We start from the raw sequence: 19,129 nt of genomic DNA, 5'->3' as shown, positions 1-19,129 counted from the left end.
AGACCCCAATTTCACCCCAGTAGTAGGAGGCGGGGTCATTTATCATGTGGTCCTTCCACATTCCAGAAGAGTCTGGATCTGCTTCCCAGTTTTTCTAGAAGGAAGCTAGCTGGCTGGAGAGAGCTGCAGGGGAGGAGCTTGGTGTATGTGTGTGTGTGTGTGTGTGTGTGGGGGGGGGGGGGTGATACAGCCACATTCAGTCACATTCAGTCTTATGAATCAAATGGGATAATCCACTGTCAGCACTGTGTACAGAAACAACCATCTATTACTTTCGAAAAAAGTACCTTTTTGCACAGTACAGTCAGTGTGAACAAACTCTTGTATGTGTGTCCACTTTTGTATTGGGGGAAAAAACAACTCAATACCCATTCTCCTTTATCCTTGCAGTGACCTGTTCACAGTTTTTAAAACACACTATTGTACTAATTTATGTTGGTTACTTCCTCCATTTCCTCTGCCTTTCATTACTCCATTCAAAGGCCTGGACACAGGTGTAAACGATATGGCAATAACAACCCAACTTTGACCTCTTGAGGCCCTTTCAACTGGAATTTATGTCCGCGTGTTTCATACACAGAGCATCCTCACTTTGAATGCAAAATGTCTAGTAACCACCAAATGACTCTGCTTTCTTCTAAGCATAACTGTTCAGTAGTTTTATGTTCAGTGATAGGAGAACAGGGAAATATGTTTATATTATTTGTAGCTCTACCAGGTCCCAGACAAAATATTAGAGCTGAACAAGTTTCTAACCAAGCATTGAATACACAGATGGCCTCTGTATAAGCAGGTATCAGCACTGATGCAAATATATTCACTTCCTCTCCCCTTATTCACTCTAATGCTGCAACATCAGCGTCCTAGTGTTCTGAAAAAACATCATCCCTCAAATAACCCTTAATAAAACACAGTCCTAGACCTAGGGCAACAATGACAAAGAAAACCAAACTGCTTAAAGTTATTAAGACCATCAAGGTCATACAACTCTCCCAATGAGTCTTTAAAACGCCATTATTTGAATCAGAGTGGGCTCTGTCCACAGTCCACCTCCCTCTCCATGAATTATGCACAGAAACTGCACTGCCCAAACCACATAACTTCACAGGCGGATGTCGTCCAGCGAGGTAAGCCTTCGTCCGAACAGCTGCTCCTCGTAGGTCAACAGCTGCCGCAGGAAGTTCACGTTGGGCGCCGTGCATGCTCTCCTCTCCTTCAGCCAGCGGATGGCATGCAGCAGTGTCCAGCGCTGGTGCTGCATTAGGAAGGCTAGCGTTAGCGCTGAGCTACGGCTCCGCCCCATGCTGCAGTGCACCAGCACCCTACCCCCAACCCCGCTGCTCAGGGCTCCAGCGATGAACCTCGCAGCCTGGGGCAGCGCCTCCACTAAGTCCTGCTGGGCGTCATCGCTCAGCCGCAGCCTCAGGTAGCTGAGGGTGCTGGGAAATGCATCCGGGCATTCAGCTGTAGCGTTGACCACATGGGTGATGTTAAGGTTCTCAAGGATGTGGTAGTCAGAGGCCTGAGCAGCTGAGCCCTGGTAGAGCTCCCCCTCCAGGATCTCAGAGGGGTAGATGGTGAGGGCGTACCTGTCGGGCTCTAGAAGAGCCATGCGGGAGTTGCAGAGGAAGGGGTAGAGGGTGTGGAAGGCGGTGAAGCCCCCTAGGAGGATGACAGGGTCCATGCCCAGGTCACTGAGTTGGAAGAAGCAGCGCTGGAGGAACGGGGAGGCTGCCCTGGCCTCCAAACTGCCCACTGATACACACACAGACAGACATAAAACAACCACACAGTGAAGGTTAGAAGGGTGCTTTTGTGTTGCTGAGGTTGTACAGTGTCTATATTGATTGTGTCGGATGTTGTAGCAAAGGAGTGTGCAGTGTATTACCTGGGCTGTGGCCCTCCTCAGCGTACAACAATATGATAGAGAACTCCTGGAGCTGCACACAGCTGATCAGACAGCCCAGATCTGGGTGGATCACTGTCACACTAGCCCTGGCTGTAACCAGATGACTCTGCTTGTACCTGACAACCAATGAACACACACATATCAACACAATGCTTTTACAGTAAGTATTTATATTTATTATGAATCCCCATTAGTTCCTGCCAAGGCAGCAGCTACTCTTCCTGAGGTCCAGCAAAATGAAGGCAGTTATACAATTTTAACAGATTTCATAACACATTACGTCTGTGCCCTCAGGCCCCTACACTACTTCCACGTATCTACAACAAGTCTGTGAGGTGTAGTGATCAAGTGGCTACATTGGACGTGCATGTTTGTGTTCTGAAGTTGTGTTGCGTGAGTGCTCCCACCTCTCTGCACTGCGACAGTCCAGGATGAGGATGTAATTCGGATCATGTAGAGCGGGATGTCCAGCCTCTGCGTTCAACAGGTTATATACCTGCTGGGGGGTGATGTAGCCTCTCTGCACACTTACCCTCTCTGGGAAGGTAGGAATTAACACCTCCTGCACCTCAGGCTCACACACTACTGGACAACAGTATGCACACACACATGTACCTGTGCTCGCACACACACATCAGAGAAAATCATACACACAGAGCCGAAATGCATATTGGAAACAATGTTCAACTGGCGACTGGGTTCAGCTTGCAGGTACCCGGCCCGCCACAAGGAGTCGCTAGAGCGTGATGATGATGAGCCAAGTAAAGCCCCATCGGCCAAACCCTCCCCTCGCCCGGACAATTGTGTGCCGTCCTATAGGACTCCCGTCCACGGCCGGTCGCGGCACATCCCGGGAATGAACCCAGGTCTGTAGTAACGCATCTAGCATTGCGATGCAGTGCTCTAGACCGCTGCACCACTCGGGAGGCCCAGATTGTGGTCCTTTGATCATAAATCCCCTCATGATAACTCCAGTCACAACTTTAAATCCACATTTATACTTAATCTTATATCCACTTGATCTAATATGGGCTGATAACCTACCTTGGGTCTGTCTCTGCACTGGAGTCAGTGTGTTACATTGGGATGATTTGATAGTACCATTGACCTTCCTGTAGGGGGTGTTGTTTTTTGGTTGCAAGGCGCTGCTGCGTTTTCTGGATGGTTCTACACGACAGTTAGTCACTCTGAGACAAATACACAAAGACAGAGCTGCATTACCCAGCGTTAACAAAGGACATTAGATGTATTATTTATTCAGCAATATATTTGACCAACATAATTATATTCTTCAGGGATGCATGCACGGTAACCCATATTAGACTACTGACACAAGCTGAGATGCCTATAGCTAGCAGTTAGACCTTACACTCACCTGGACACCACTATGCCCATGTTGTTTCCCAGTGCCAGACATTTGGGAGGCGCAGCTGCTGCCCCCTATGTTCCCTTATCAGGGAGATATCCTTCCATAGTGAGAATAGTCCAAATTTCTGGCAAATTCTTGACCAGCCAACCAAATATATATACGGTTAAATGTCTGTCAAATTGCCACAAAACTGGTTTGCTTGGCTCCGGTGTAAAATAGTTGTTTTCCTTGCCTTTTTTCTCAGTCACTCTCACACCTCCTTGTCAGGGCCTTATTTTAGCGGGTTGCCTTGACGACTTAGCAGTGATAAGTGCTCTAGAATGCCACATGGGTGCTGGCTGTGACAGGTGAGGGAGGAGAGTGATAGAAAGAAGAGAATGGCCTTCGGTCTCAGTCTACCATTTAGTCAGACCATGAACACCACCCCAAATCAGGTTTTCCTCATGGACCCCTGTCATATGACTCCATCCCTCCCAAATCAAATGATTCAGTCAATAATTATTCTATATTATTCTACAATCGACAGATCCATTAAACACCTCCAACATGTTCAACAGATATTTCAATTGTTGATATTTTTATGAATACCTATGGCAGTCATAGACACTGAAATATATTAGGGGTATAAGCTTATATTATTATACAATACAACACAACCACACAATGGTGAGGACTTCAGCTTGATTAATTATTTTGATAAGTAGAACTGTTGATGTTACTGATAAAGTATCAACCAATCTTGATGAATCCGTCTCTCCAGGTTCCACACTGTGTTGTGTGCTAGTTTGATCAGGCATGTTGCTATAGTACCCTGGCTATGCATTAGGCCCTCTCTGCTGTTTGAATACAGAGACCAGAGAACCTCCTTCTCTTCTCAAGTCACATGAGTCTGTTTACTTTGAGCGCTTTGCCCAAATGGCTGCATGGCTCAGGTTACTAGACATTTCTGAGGTGTTGTGAAGTTTGGTAGGGAGATACAGAGGCCAGCTAGTATACACACTCACATGCATATTCTGTGTTCACTAACACATGTATTTTCAGTAATTTGTTCAGGCAAAAAAAAATGATAATTGCTGTTCTCCTCTGCTGGAATAGCACAGGAGTGTCAGTACTGCGGAGAGTTAGGACAGAGAGAGCGAGAGGAGAGAGAGATATGACATTTAAAATGTCTCTATTCCTTTTAAACTTTTGTGAGTGTAATGTTCACTCTACATTTTTTATTGTTTATTTCACTATTGTTTATTATCTATTTCACTTGCTTTGGCAATGTAAACGTATGTTTCCCATGCCAATAAGGCCCTTTGAATTGAGAGGGGGGGGGTCAACAATGTCACAAGCAGATGTCTGTACCACGCTGTGAATGATCAGTGATGAGATTCCCACCAGGGTTACTGTAGGATTAGACACACCTCCATGAAGTCATACTAAGCAGTATGGCATGTCACATTTGTGTTCTAGTGTCCTAGTTGAATGATAAGGTAAATATGTATGGCTACAAATGCTGAGCATAGATCAGACAAATACATTGTTTATTTAGGAATTTAAGAAAGGAAAGTCAAAGATCAGACATAGGTCTAACAGAACTTCCATACAGTATAGAAAGCAATCATGACACATACAGGTACTGTATATGTGCTTTTAACAATAGGCTACATATAGTATGAGCTCTACAAGCATATAGCATAAAACCAGGACCAAGCCATGCTGTTTGTACAATGTGTCAAAGTTTACGACCATCTACAATTTGGCTCACAGTTATTTTCCAAATAGCTTCAGGGTATACAATGCCTACAATTGCATCCTGGGTATATAACCAGCTGGCATGCATGGGGTAAAATCTGTCAGATTGTATCTGAGAACACCTCTCCTTTTAGGGATTATATCAGCCACCGTTGGGTGATTTATTTACATATGGTGTGTAGAACAACTGTTCATCACTCATTTTAGAGGGCTAATGTTGCTTAATCCTTTTCTGTTAAACATAATAGAGATGGGGCTTGATGCAATGCAAATGTAACAATATTTCCCTATTCAAGAATATATAGACACATACTTTATTTGTTAGTGGATTTTGCCCACCAACAGAGACACTTTGTGAGGTTAAAGTCCATCTAGATGTCAATACCTAAATGAGTGCTTAGTGTTCATGTAGGTTCTCATGGAAAATGCATTCCGCTCGGGCCATTGGCCATCACACACTCCACCGCTACCCCACAGAACAGAGGAAGGGCACTGTTTTAAACCTGGTTGATATAGAACACGCTTCTGTGGTTAATATACCCCACCAACCTGTTTCATATGTGGATATTGCTTGGAGAGGAGAGGAAGAAGAGGGACGCTGGAGGAGATTGTGGAATGTTGAATAAGTGGAATAAACACCTACTGTAAAAACACCATGATGGAATAGAGACTCAATGGTAAGTCCATCAGTTTGACCGTTTTCATCATGCACATATTAAGTGTAACAATGTTAGATTTGCTGTTCTTATGCTTGGGTCTATTTGAGTTTTATATGGTGCCTATGTCACATGTTTATGATTCTCGTGTGTGAGGTTACATAACAGACTAGCTATGTACACTACCATTGTACAGTATCATCGTCCCTTCAGTAAGTTCCGTTTACCAAGATGTAAAATAAGTATGTATGCATGGTTTATTTACATAATGACATTTCCAATCTGATAATGTTACTAATAGCATGCCTTCTTGTAAAATAAAACCAATCTTCCAACCCTATATTACAGATTACGGATAGAAAGGTGGATATGAAATGTCTAGGAAACAGCAGAACATTTTCTTATAAATCAAATCAAAGTTTATTGGTTGCATAGACAGTTTAGCCTATGTTATAGCGGGTGCAGCGACATGCTTACTTTACTAGCTCCTAACAATGCAGTAAAATGTCAAACAAGCACACAAATAGAAAATTATTAAAATAACAAGAAATTAAGAAATGTAGAATGAAATAGCACTGTAACAGTAATCCAAATGCAATCTATACATATACAGTATACACCGGATGCATTTACACAAGATAAACTAAGAATGATATGTAGTGTAGATATATTAGAGTGAGCTATGTCAAGAATCCAGTATATAAAATACACAGTACAAAACCTCATGCAAAATGAATAGCATTGCAGGAAATTAGCTATGTGTATAGACAATATAGACAGTAAGTGAATAGAAAAGGTGTGTACAGCAGTATTTAAATAGGACAAGCCTTGACTAGAATACAGTATATACATATGAAGTGGGTAAAACAGTATGTAAACATTATTAAAGTGACCAGTGTTCAATGACTATGTACAGCACATACACTCTAAGAAAAAAAGGTTCTGTCCCCATAGGAGATCCCTTTTTTATTCCAGATAGAACGGGTTCTAAAGGGTTCTACCTGGAACCAAAAGGGGTTATTCAAAGGGATCTTCAATGAGGACAGCCAAAGAACCCTTTTTGGTTTTAGATAGCACCTTTTTTCTAAGAGTGTAGGGCAGCAGTCTCTAAGGTGCAGGGTAGAGTACCAGGTGGTAGCCGGTTAGTGACAGAGTCTAAAGTTCAGGGCTTATAGATTAGTGTCTGAGTATATATAGGGTGTATTCCATTTATTGTTCTGTCAAAGTGTTTTGGCAATTACAACTACAGTACCTCACCGCAATGGTAAGTTAAAATAATAAAGAAATAAAGATATCAATGTGATTTATGCCATGGAAGTGATCGGTGATCGCCCAATATTTAGGGAGTGGAGGAACGATGACTCTACCTCCATTACCTGCTGCAGTAGAAGGGCTGATAGTTTGACTCCAGCCCCTCTTCCCCTCGCTGAGAGGCAGTTGGACTATGACAATGAACCACAGGGGTACCCACCCCACTACTGTGGGCTGTCTCCTCACAGAATGGTATTCACCTGTTTTGTATAATAGTAGACAATAGTTAAATAGTACTTAAATGTAGACACTTGTTTGATAAGCAGTTAATTGCAGTGCATTCCAATTAGTGTACGTGTTAATCAATAATCTCATGAACTACATACACTCTATGCGTAACACTCTGTACCATTGTGTTCCCTGAGCAGTCCCTGGTGGATGAGATGGAGGAGGAGTGCTTGTACACTGAGGAGGCTTTCATCTGATGTATGGAAGCCTCTTGTGCCATTACTCTGCTTTAGCACCACCCTTGTGGTCGTGGTGTTATATGCCCTGGCAGATCGACTCCGCAGCTTTGTAGCTGACATCTTCATTCCCCAGTACCACTACCCGTTTGCTGTACCAATCACCTTTGTACAGGTAGGCCACCATTTGTTCAGGGTTATTATAGGAATAATCTGTGTCGGGTTTTGAGTTGTGGTGTTGGGATTTTTCATGAGCCAACGTAATGTTTCTTATCATCATTAGGCCTTTGCTATGTGGTAACTTTTACAAATAATAATATTGCTAATTCCTGAAATGTGCTGCTAGTCACATATTATCAAACTGTTCCCATAGATTAGTATGGGTAACATCTGCAAAATATGTGTATGTGACCAATACAATTTGATTTGATTTATGTGCTTATATAATGTGGTTATGAGTGAACATGTGTGCTTGTATATTAGGGAGTCTCCATGTATGTGTACACTTACAGCAGTGGTCACCAACCTTTTCTGAGTCGAGATCAATTTCTGAGTCAAGCCTAGATCTACCACTCAAATTATTTTTAAACATGACTTCAACAGCGTAAGCCTATGCAACATTAACCAATTAAAAACAGTTCTGTTGCAATGACGTTTGTGTAGTAAGCTATAGGCCCAATACATTATTACTGCATATTGGCTATGCTTGAATTGCCCAGCCAATGTTGTTCTTCTCTGACCATTTTTAAATCATCTATATATACACACATATAAAAAAATGTGTACAGTATATGATCACACTGGTAATAGGTCATTTGTTGTATAATTTGTGAGGCACAGCTAAATGAGCATAATCATTAGCTTTTTTTTTTACTGGGCTAATGGCCTGCATCTGATGGTCAGTCTGAGGGGAGGCAAAGAGCAGCGTTGAGGCTGCCTCTCACCCGACTCACCTTCCCTCCACTTTCTCTCCCTCCACTGAGAAAAGCGGACACAGTCTTCCAGTTGATGGCAAAACTCAAGTCACACTGCATTATTCCTGCATTACTCCTATAACCAGAGAAAGTGAAATATTCCTTGATAATAAAGAAGACAGAAGCCGCTAATAATAACAACGCAAGCTCATCGGAACACTTTGCTACACTCATTCATTGCAGCTGCAGTGCTGGTTGTAGTGTGAGTAGAAGTAGGGAGAATGTACATCTTCCCCTTATTGAATGGGACACTTTTAAATGTGCCTTGAGAGGCCATGCAATTCAGTACTCATCAATAAAATAAAAGCAATTTAGGTCAAAAGAGTACATATTAACAAAGGAAATTGAAGGACTAACAGTACAGTTTGATAGCAATAAAAACTGTACCATAGAGGCATATGTTAAGATAGAGGAAAAACAATTAGAACTGGAGGAACTTATTCAAGAAAGATCCAGTGTAACATATTATAAAAAATAAATGGACTGGATGGAATATGGGGAAAAGCATAGAATTAAAGAGGTATTTTCAGATATTATTTATCCTAATCAGACAGTTTTTTTTACATGGACGATATATTGGAGATAATATTAGACAAGTACTGGAAACAATAGAATATCGGGGAATATATATATTTTTATCTCATCAATCTACACACGATACCTCATTTATTTTTATTTTTTTTACCTGTATTTAACCAGGCAAGTCAGTTAAGATCAAATTCTGATTTTCAGTGACGGCCTAGGAACAGCGGGTTAACTGCCTGTTCAGGGGTAGAACGACAGATTTGTACCTTGACAGCTCGGGGGTTTGAACTTGCAACCTTCCGGTTACTAGTCCAACGCTCTAACCACGAGGCTACCCTGCCGCCCCATAATGACAAAGCAAATGTATTATAAATAGAAAAGTGAAATATCACATTTACATAAGTATGCAGACCCAGTACTTTGTTGAAGCACCTTTGGAAGTGATCACAGCCTCAAGTCTTCTTTGGTATGATGCTACAAGCATGGCACAGCTGTATTTGGGGAGTTTCTCCCATTCTTTCTGCAATTCCCCTCAAGCTCTGTCAGGTTTGATGGGGAGTGTTGCTGCACAGCTATTTTCAGGTCTCTCCAGAGATGTTCGAATGTGTTCAAGTCCGGGCTCTGGCTGGGCCACTCAAGTACATTCAGAGACTTATCCCGAAGTCACTCCTGCGTTGTCGTGGGTGTGTGCTTAGGGTCGCTGTCCTGTTGGAAGCTGAGCCTTCGCCCCAGTCTGAGGTCCTGAGCGCTCTGGAGCAGGTTTTCATCAAGGATCTCAATATACTTTGCTCCGTTCATCTTCATGCACTGTACTGTATGTTAGCAGGTTTCTCACACTTGCTTTAGCCAAAAGGCAGCAGTGTTGCCAATGCTACTGTTGCCTAGCAATGCTAGACTCGCTTCAACGAATGTCTCCATAGCTCTTCAAATTGCCATGATTTGTCAATCTGTTTCAGACCAAACAGCTAACGTTACGATTAAGAATACTTTCCCGGTCTGGACGATCTGGAATGATAAAGAGAAGATTTATAATGCTTACTAGCTTTGTCCTCCTTTGCAGGATCATGCTAAGTGCTGTAAATAACTTAACTGGCTAGTTTGCCTGTCTCTAAAGAGAAGGGTGGGATGTACCCCTCTGTTTGGATAGAGCGGATTAGGAATATTTTATACCAATAAAAAGTTACGGATGTTTGACAGAGTTTAGAGCGACAAAAAGTTTCTAGCTCACGTCAACTAACAGGTCTCGGTGTCATCATTGAGCAGCCTAAATGGAGCCGTTGCTATTGATACTCACAGACACAGAGGGCAACAATTGCTGATCACAACTACACAAATATTGACCACACAACTACAGACCACAACCACACAACTACTGACAACATCTATTGACGACAACAACACAACTTCTAACCACAACCACACAACTACTGATCACTCAAATTTTTGACAACCACTAACCAAAACGACACAACTTTTGACCACAACCGCACAACTAGTGACCACAATCACACAACTTCTGACCACATCTAGTGACCACAACCACAGAGCTACTGACAACAACCACACAACTTATGACCACAACCACACAACTACTGATCTCAACCACACAACTTATGATAACACACCTAATGACCATTCAACTACTGACCACAACTTCTGACCACTACCACACAACTGTTGACCACATCTAGTGACCATAAAAACACAACTACTGACCAAAACCACACAACTTCTGACGACAACCACACAACCTTTGACCACAACCACACAACTACTGACCACAACCACACAATTTCTGACCACAATAACACAATTGCTTACCATATCTAGTGACCACAACCACACAATGACTTACCACAACCACACCACTACTAACCACAACGACACAACTTCTGACCGCAACAAGACAATTGCTTACCATATCTAGTGACCACAACCACACAATGGCTAACCACAACCACACAACTACTGACCACAATGACACAACTACTGACCACAATGACACAACTTCTGACCACAATAAGACAATTGCTTACCATATCTAGTGACCACACAATGACTTACCACAAAAACACAACTACTGACCACAACCACACAACAACTGACCACAAACACACGACTTCTGACCACAACCACACAACTGCTGAACACCTCTAGTGACCATAACCACACAACCACTGACCACTCATCTACTGACCACTCAACTGCTGACCACAACCACACAACTTCTTACCACATCTAGTGACCACAACCACACAACTACTTACCACAACCACACAACTCTGGCCAAACAACTACCGACCTCTCTTCTACTGACCACAACTACTGACCACAACCACCCAATGTCTGACCACAACCACACAACTTCTGACCACAACCACACAACTTCTGACCATAACCACACAACTACTGACCACAACCACACAGCTTCTGACCACAACCACACAACCTCTGACCACATCTAGTGACATAACCACACAATGTCTGACCACAACCACACAACTTCTGACCACATCTAGTGACCACAACCACACAATGTCTGACCACAACCACACAACTTCCTACCACTCAACTTTTGACCACAACTACTGATAAAATCACACAACTTCTGACCACAACCACACACCTACTGACCACAACCACACAATGTGTGACCGCATCTAGTGACCACAACTACAGACATACTGACAACAACCACACAACTTCTGACCAGAACCACACAACTTATGATAACACACCTACTGACCACTCAACTGCTGACCACAACCACAACCACACAACTACTGACCACAACCACTGACCACAACAACTGACCACAACCACACAACTACTTACCACAACCCCACAACACTGACCACACAACTACTGACCTCTCTTCTACTGACCACAACTACTGACCACAACTACTGACCACAACCACCCAACGTCTGACCACAACCACACAACTCCTGGCCACAACCACACAACTACTAACCACAACCACACAACTACCTACCACAACTACTGACCAAAACCACACAACTACTGACCACAACAACACAACTACTGACCACAACCACACAACTTATGATAACACACCTAATGACATACTGACCGTTTGACTGCTGACCACAGCTACTGACCACAACCACATAAGTTCTGACCACAACCACACCACTGCTGACCACATCTAGTGGCCATTAAAACATAACTACTGACCACAACTGCACAATTTCTGACCACAACCACACAAGTACTGACCACAAACACAACTTCTGACCACATCTAGTGACCACAAACACACAACTACGGACAACAACACAACTTCAGACCGCAAGAACGCAACTTTTAACCACAACCACACAACTACTGACCACAACCGCAAAACTGCTGACCACACAACTACTGACCACTACAACTGACCACAACCACACAACTGCTTTCCACATCTAGTAACCACAACCACATGACTACTGACCACAACCACGCAACTTCTGATAACACAAATACTGATCTCTCATCTACTGACCACAACTACTGACCACAACCACACAACTTCTGACCACAACCACACAACTACTGACCACAACTACACAACTTAGACCAGATGCGCACAACTACTGACAAGAAGCACCATACTTCTGACCAAACAACTACTGACAACTCAACTGCTGACCACAACTACTGACCACAACCACCCAACTTCTGACCACATCTACTGACCACAACCACACAACTTCTGACCACAACCACACAAATACTGACCACAACCGTAACATTTCTGACCACACAACTACTGACCACTTATCTACTGACCACAACAACTGACCACAACCACACAACTGCTGAGCACACATCTAACTACTATATCCACACAACTTTTGAGCACAACCACATAACTACTGACCACAACTACTGAACCACACAACTACTGACCAAATCTACTGATCACTACTGACTATGATTTCACTATTCAAGTTATATAATCAAAGTACAACTTTTTAAACTTCTTTCACTATCACAAAAATACTTTTAAAAGAGCTTTAGCAAGCCTCACAACTTTACTTGTAAAGTTGCAATCTAGTTATTATTATCATATTTATTATTTATCCTGCTACCAGTCACTTTCTCCTAATCCCCGCCTACATGTACATATCTACCTCAAATAATTCAGTATCCCTGCACATTGTAAATGCGGTACTGCCACTGACCCTGTATATAGCTTCTTCTCTTATTTATTGTGTTTTAAAAAAAGTATATATACATTTCATTTTTTTATTAGTTATACTATTTGGATATTGATTACTGCACTGTTGGGTTGAGCTTGCAAGTGAAGCATTTCACTGTACTTGCGCATGTGAAGTTGAACTACAGTATATCTGTGAGTGGGATCCTGGGTGAATTGATACAGTACATGTTTTGCACATGCATGATTGGAAGACCCAGGCCCAAGGCATGAAATACCCTAAATCACCTGAGTTTGTTTTTTTCTTGATACTGCAGGACACAATCGGCTAACTCTTGCAATCTCCACGATGGTTCATGTTTAAAATGGCTATTGATGGCTAATGTTTAAAATGGCTAATGTTTACCTGTGTTTATGGCATGTCTCTCCCAGGTGCTGGTGACTCTGCTATACTTGCTGGTCCTCCATGCCGTGGGCCTGGCACCACTGAAGCCCTACTCTCTGTCTCTGGGAGAGCGCCTGCTGGTGCCCTCTATCTGTGGGAGTGCCCAGGCTGTGCTGGGTGTGTGGGCAGAGGCCAGTGCCCACTCTGGCATGTACCCACTCACCATGGGCCTGCTGCCTCTGCTCTGTGTGGGCTGGAGCCACGGCCTGCGACTGGCACTACTCCCGTCAGTCCACCTAATGGGCCTTATCACAGTCATCACTTTCACCTCTGTCACTATCACAGGTAAATGCGTTTACAGTGTTTAGCTTGAGGGGAAAGTTGGCTCTCTAACCAGCATTTACCAGTTAATAACAGACTCATAGCCTCAAATGTGATGGTGTGTCAATCATCTGTTGTGTCAGTACACTAACTCACCCCTTCTCCCTGCAGTGTCTCAGGGTGTCCCGTCAGTGGAGGTTCTGGAGTGGCTCTACGCCCCACTGGCCCTCCTTCTCCACAGCCTCTCTCTGACCTGGCTGGCCAAGGTGGCTGAGAACGAGCACCGGCGCCACATCAGCTCCCACATCTCACCCTTTGACCTGTACTTCACCCTGATGGTGAACCAGAGCCTGGTGCTGGGCTTTCTGTGCCTGCTGCACCCAGAGGGCCCCCAGGCACTGAGCGAGGGTAGCTGGCATAGTCTGCTATTCATGGGGTACCTGCTGGCCATACTGCTGCTGGGAGCGCTACAGAATCTCTTGGTCGACATGGCCGCTCTGGCCTTCTCACCGCTGGCTGCAGCACTACTTCACACGGCACGTGGATTAACAAGACCTTTGTACAGCCTGTTGTAGAGATCCAACATAGAGGATGAAGTTGATCGTAGAGACTAGTCAGTCTGAAGTCAGTTTTGCATTCCTCCTAATGATAAAAGGGAGGATTTGTCAAGGATAATCTGATCCTAGATCGGTGCCATGAGCAGGATACATAGCTTTACTACAGAGCAGTATAATTCACTCTAAGACTTTTACTACGATTGCATTTTGTTCCAAACCTTTGGGCTGGATTGATTGTTAACTTCAACCATACAGGAATTATCAAGTGACTTGAATAAAATCCAATTAAGCTTTATTTATACAGCACATTTCAGACATGGAATGCACTGCATAGCAGTGAAAATCAATGCTGTGCTTTCTGATAACACTGCCAAGGGGTAACACATTGGGGAGAACAAGTATTTGATACACTGCCGATTTTGCAGGTTTTCCAATTTACAAAACAAAAATCCAGAAAATCACATTGTATGATTTTTAAGTAATTCATTTGCATTTTATTGCATGACATAAGTATTTGATACATCAGAAAAGCAGAACTTAATATTTGGTACAGAAACCTTTGTTTGCAATTACAGAGATCATACGTTTCCTGTAGTTCTTGACCAGGTTTGCACACACTGCAGCAGGGATTTGGCCCACTCCTCCATACAGACCTTCTGCAGATCCTTCAGGTTTCGGGGCTGTCGCTGGGCAATACAGACTTTCAGCTCCCTCCAAAGATTTTCTATTGGGTTCAGGTCTGGAGACTGGCTAGGCCACTCCAGGACCTTGAGATGCTTCTTACGGAGCCACTCCTTACTTGCCCTGGCTGTGTGTTTCGGGTCGTTGGCATGCTGGAAGACCCAGCCAGGACCCATCTTCAATGCTCTTACTGATGGAAGGAGGTTGTTGGCCAAGATCTCGCGATACATGGCCCCATCCATCCTCCCCTCAATACGGTGCAGTCTTCCTGTCCCCTTTTAAGAAAAACATCCCCAAAAAATCATGTTTCCACCTCATTGCTTCACGGTTGGGATGGTGTTCTTGGGGTTGTACTCATCCTTCTTCTTCCTCCAAACACAGCGAGTAGAGTTTGGACCAAAAAGCTCTATTTTTGTCTCATCAGACCACATGACCTTCTTCCATTCCTCCTCTGGATCATCCAGATGGTCATTGGCAAACTTCAGACGGGCCTGGACATGCGCTGGCTTGAGCAGGGGGACATTGCGTGCGCTGCAGGATTTTAATCCATTACGGCGTAGTGTGTTACTAATGGTTTTCTTTGAGACTGTGGTCCCAGCTCTCTTCAGGTCATTGACCAGGTCCTGCCGTGTAGTTCTGGGCTGATCCCTCACCTTCCTCATGATCATTGATGCCCCACGAGGTGAGATCTTGCATGGAACCCCAGACCGAGGATGATTGACCGTCATCTTGAACTTCTTCCATTTTCTAATAATTGCGCCAACAGTTGTTGCCTTCTCACCAAGCTGCTTGCCTATTGTCCTGTAGCCCATCCCAGCCTCGTGCAGGTCTACAATTATATCCCTGATGTCCTTACACAGCTCTCTGGTCTTGGCCATTGTGGAGAGGTTGGAGTCTGTTTGATCGAGTGTGGACAGGTGTCTTTTATACAGGTAACAAGTTCAAACAGGTGCAGTTAATACAGGTAATGAGTGGAGAACAGGAGGCCTTCTTAAAGAAAAACTAACAGGTCTGTGAGAGCCGGAATTCTTACTGGTTGGTAGGTGATCAAATACTTATGTCATGCAATAAAATGCATGACATAATGCAATTACTTAAAAATCATACAATGTGATTTTATGGATTTTTGTTTTAGATTCCGTCTCTCACAGTTGAAGTGTACCTATGATACATACAGTGCCTTGCGAAAGTATTCGGCCCCCTTGAACTTTGCGACCTTTTGCCACATTTCAGGCTTCAAACATAAAGATATAAAACTGTATTTTTTTGTGAAGAATCAACAACAAGTGGGACACAATCATGAAGTGGAACGTCATTTATTGGATATTTCAAACTTTTTTAACAAATCAAAAACTGAAAAATTGGGCGTGCAAAATTATTCAGCCCCTTTACTTTCAGTGCAGCAAACTCTCTCCAGAAGTTCAGTGAGGATCTCTGAATGATCCAATGTTGACCTAAATGACTAATGATGATAAATACAATCCACCTGTGTGTAATCAAGTCTCCGTATAAATGCACCTGCACTGTGATAGTCTCAGAGGTCCGTTAAAAGCGCAGAGAGCATCATGAAGAACAAGGAACACACCAGGCAGGTCTGAGATACTGTTGTGAAGAAGTTTAAAGCCAGATTTGGATACAAAAAGATTTCCCAAGCTTTAAACATCCCAAGGAGCACTGTGCAAGCGATAATATTGAAATGGAAGGAGTATCAGACCACTGCAAATCTACCAAGACCTGGCCGTCCCTCTAAACTTTCAGCTCATACAAGGAGAAGACTGATCAGAGATGCAGCCAAGAGGCCCATGATCACTCTGGATGAACTGCAGAGATCTACAGCTGAGGTGGGAGACTCTGTCCATAGGACAACAATCAATCGTATATTGCACAAATCTGGCCTTTATGGAAGAGTGGCAAGAAGAAAGCCATTTCTTAAAGATATCCATAAAAAGTGTCATTTAAAGTTTGCCACAAGCCACCTGGGAGACACACCAAAAATGTGGAAGAAGGTGCTCTGGTCAGATGAAACCAAAATTGAACTTTTTGGCAACAATGCAAAACGTTATATTTGGCGTAAAAGCAACACAGCTCATCACCCTGAACACACCATCCCCACTGTCAAACATGGTGGTGGCAGCATTATGGTTTGGGCCTGCTTTTCTTCAGCAGGGACAGGGAAGATGGTTAAAATTGATGGGAAGATGGATGGGGCCAAATACAGGACCATTCTGTAAGAAAACCTGATGGAGTCTGCAAAAGACCTGAGACTGGGACGGAGATTTGTCTTCCAACAAGACAATGATCCAAAACATAAAGCAAAATCTACAATGGAATGGTTAAAAAATAAACATATCCAGGTGTTAGAATGGCCAAGTCAAAGTCCAGACCTGAATCCAATCGAGAATCTGTGGAAAGAACTGAAAACTGCTGTTCACAAATGCTCTCCATCCAACCTCACTGAGCTCGAGCTGTTTTGCAAGGAGGAATGGGAAAAAATGTCAGTCTCTCGATGTGCAAAACTGATAGAGACATACCCCAAGCGACTTACAGCTGTAATCGCAGCAAAAGATGGCGCTACAAAGTATTAACTTAAGGGGGCTGAATAATTTTGCACGCCCAATTTTTCAGTTTTTGATTTGTTAAAAAAGTTTGAAATATCCAATAAATGTCGTTCCACTTCATGATTGTGTCCCACTTGTTGTTGATTCTTCACAAAAAAATACAGTTTTATATCTTTATGTTTGAAGCATGAAATGTGGCAAAAGGTTGCAAAGTTCAAGGGGGCCGAATACTTTCGCAAGGCACTGTACCTCTACATGCTTTGTAAGTAGGAAAACCTGCAAAATCGGCAGTGTTTCAAATACTTGTTCTCCCCACTGTATATAAACTGAACAGTACCAGACCCAAAATCGAACCTTGTAGAACGCCATGTGATATGTATTTTCTCTGAGTTATGTTCACCAAGAGTGACAAAAAAACTATTGACTGGTTAAATACGTCCTAAACCAATTTAGAACTGGACCAGAGAGGACAACCCATCTCTACATTCTGTCCAGAAGGACATCATGGTCAACAGTGTCAAATGCAGCACTTAAATCAAAGAGCACAAGGACAGAGAGCTGTATGGCATCTGTATTGGCTCTAAGATCATTTACCACTTTAACTTAGTTGGCAAAAAAATTAATAATTTAGCTGTTTGAACACCAATTTCTACAGAATTTTTCTTAAGAATGGTATGTTGGAGTGCTGAAGAATCTAGATTACTTTTCAGACGGAGTTTCAGCATAGCAGTTTTTATTGCAGTGGGGAAAGTGCCATTGAACAGGGAGGGATTAATAACAATAGCGTGCCGTTCTCCAGATATGCAATTAAAAACTGTTTTGAAGAAGGTGGTGGGGATAGGATCGAGAAGGCAGGTAGAAGGCTTAAATTGTGATAACACTTTTCTGAACATGTCTATGTCAACCAGGGAAAATAAATCCATAGTGCCTTTGCGTAGTAGGCTAGGGCACATAAAGACCTTCTCATCGGGTCTTGCTTGACTGATACCCAGCCTAATGGGTGTCATTTTATCTCTGAAATATGCCGCAAACTCATCACATTTACAGTTGAAGTCGGAAGTTTACATACACCTTAGCCAAATACATTTAAACTCAGTTTTTCACAAATCCTAGTAAAAAGTCCCTGTCTTAGGTCAGTTAGAATCACCACTTTATTTTAAGAATGTGAAATGTCAAAATAATAGTATAGAGAAGGATTTATTTCATATTTTATTTATTTCATCACATTCCCAGTGGGTCAGAAGTTTACATACACTCAATTAGGATCTGGTAGCATTGCCTTTACATTTTTTTACTTGGGTTAAACTTTTCAGGTAGCCTTACACAAGTTTCCCACAATAAGTTGGGTGAATTTTGGCCCATTCCTCCTGACAGAGCTGGTGTAGCTGAGTCAGGTTTGTAGGCCTCCTTGCTCGTACATGCTTTTTCAGTTCTGCCCACAACTTTTCTATAGGATTGAGGTCAGGGCTTTGTGATGGCCACTTCAATACCTTGACTTTGTTGTCCTTAGACCATTTTGGCACAACTTTGGAAGTATGCTTGGGGGTCATTGTCCATTTGGAAAACCCATTTGT

General features: G+C 43.0%; 2 protein-coding genes across 2 annotated transcripts; one reads left to right on the top strand and one right to left on the bottom strand.

The window, feature by feature from the left end:
• Positions 1-243: 243 nt before the first annotated feature.
• LOC109888807 (probable rhodanese domain-containing dual specificity protein phosphatase) lies at positions 244-3,502 on the bottom strand. The gene is made up of 4 exons (XM_031822206.1): positions 3,285-3,502; positions 2,317-3,096; positions 1,889-2,025; positions 244-1,755 (listed from the first exon to the last, which is right to left on the bottom strand). Exon 4 carries the CDS (start codon positions 1,682-1,684, stop codon positions 1,103-1,105), a length of 582 nt encoding a protein of 193 aa, XP_031678066.1. The 5' UTR covers positions 1,685-1,755; positions 1,889-2,025; positions 2,317-3,096; positions 3,285-3,502; the 3' UTR covers positions 244-1,102.
• Positions 3,503-5,463: 1,961 nt separating this feature from the next.
• On the top strand, positions 5,464-14,611 carry LOC116373904 (uncharacterized). Its single transcript, XM_031822205.1, has 5 exons — positions 5,464-5,695; positions 7,018-7,177; positions 7,354-7,564; positions 13,486-13,783; positions 13,931-14,611. Exons 2-5 carry the CDS (start codon positions 7,119-7,121, stop codon positions 14,332-14,334), a joined length of 972 nt encoding a protein of 323 aa, XP_031678065.1. The 5' UTR covers positions 5,464-5,695; positions 7,018-7,118; the 3' UTR covers positions 14,335-14,611.
• The last annotated feature ends 4,518 nt before the right edge of the window (positions 14,612-19,129 follow it).

Source organism: Oncorhynchus kisutch, linkage group LG4 (genome assembly GCF_002021735.2).
Source record: "Oncorhynchus kisutch isolate 150728-3 linkage group LG4, Okis_V2, whole genome shotgun sequence".
Classification (NCBI taxonomy): domain Eukaryota; kingdom Metazoa; phylum Chordata; class Actinopteri; order Salmoniformes; family Salmonidae; genus Oncorhynchus; species Oncorhynchus kisutch.
The sequence above is the reverse complement of the archived record's forward strand: the minus strand, read 5'-3'. Positions and strand labels throughout refer to the sequence as shown.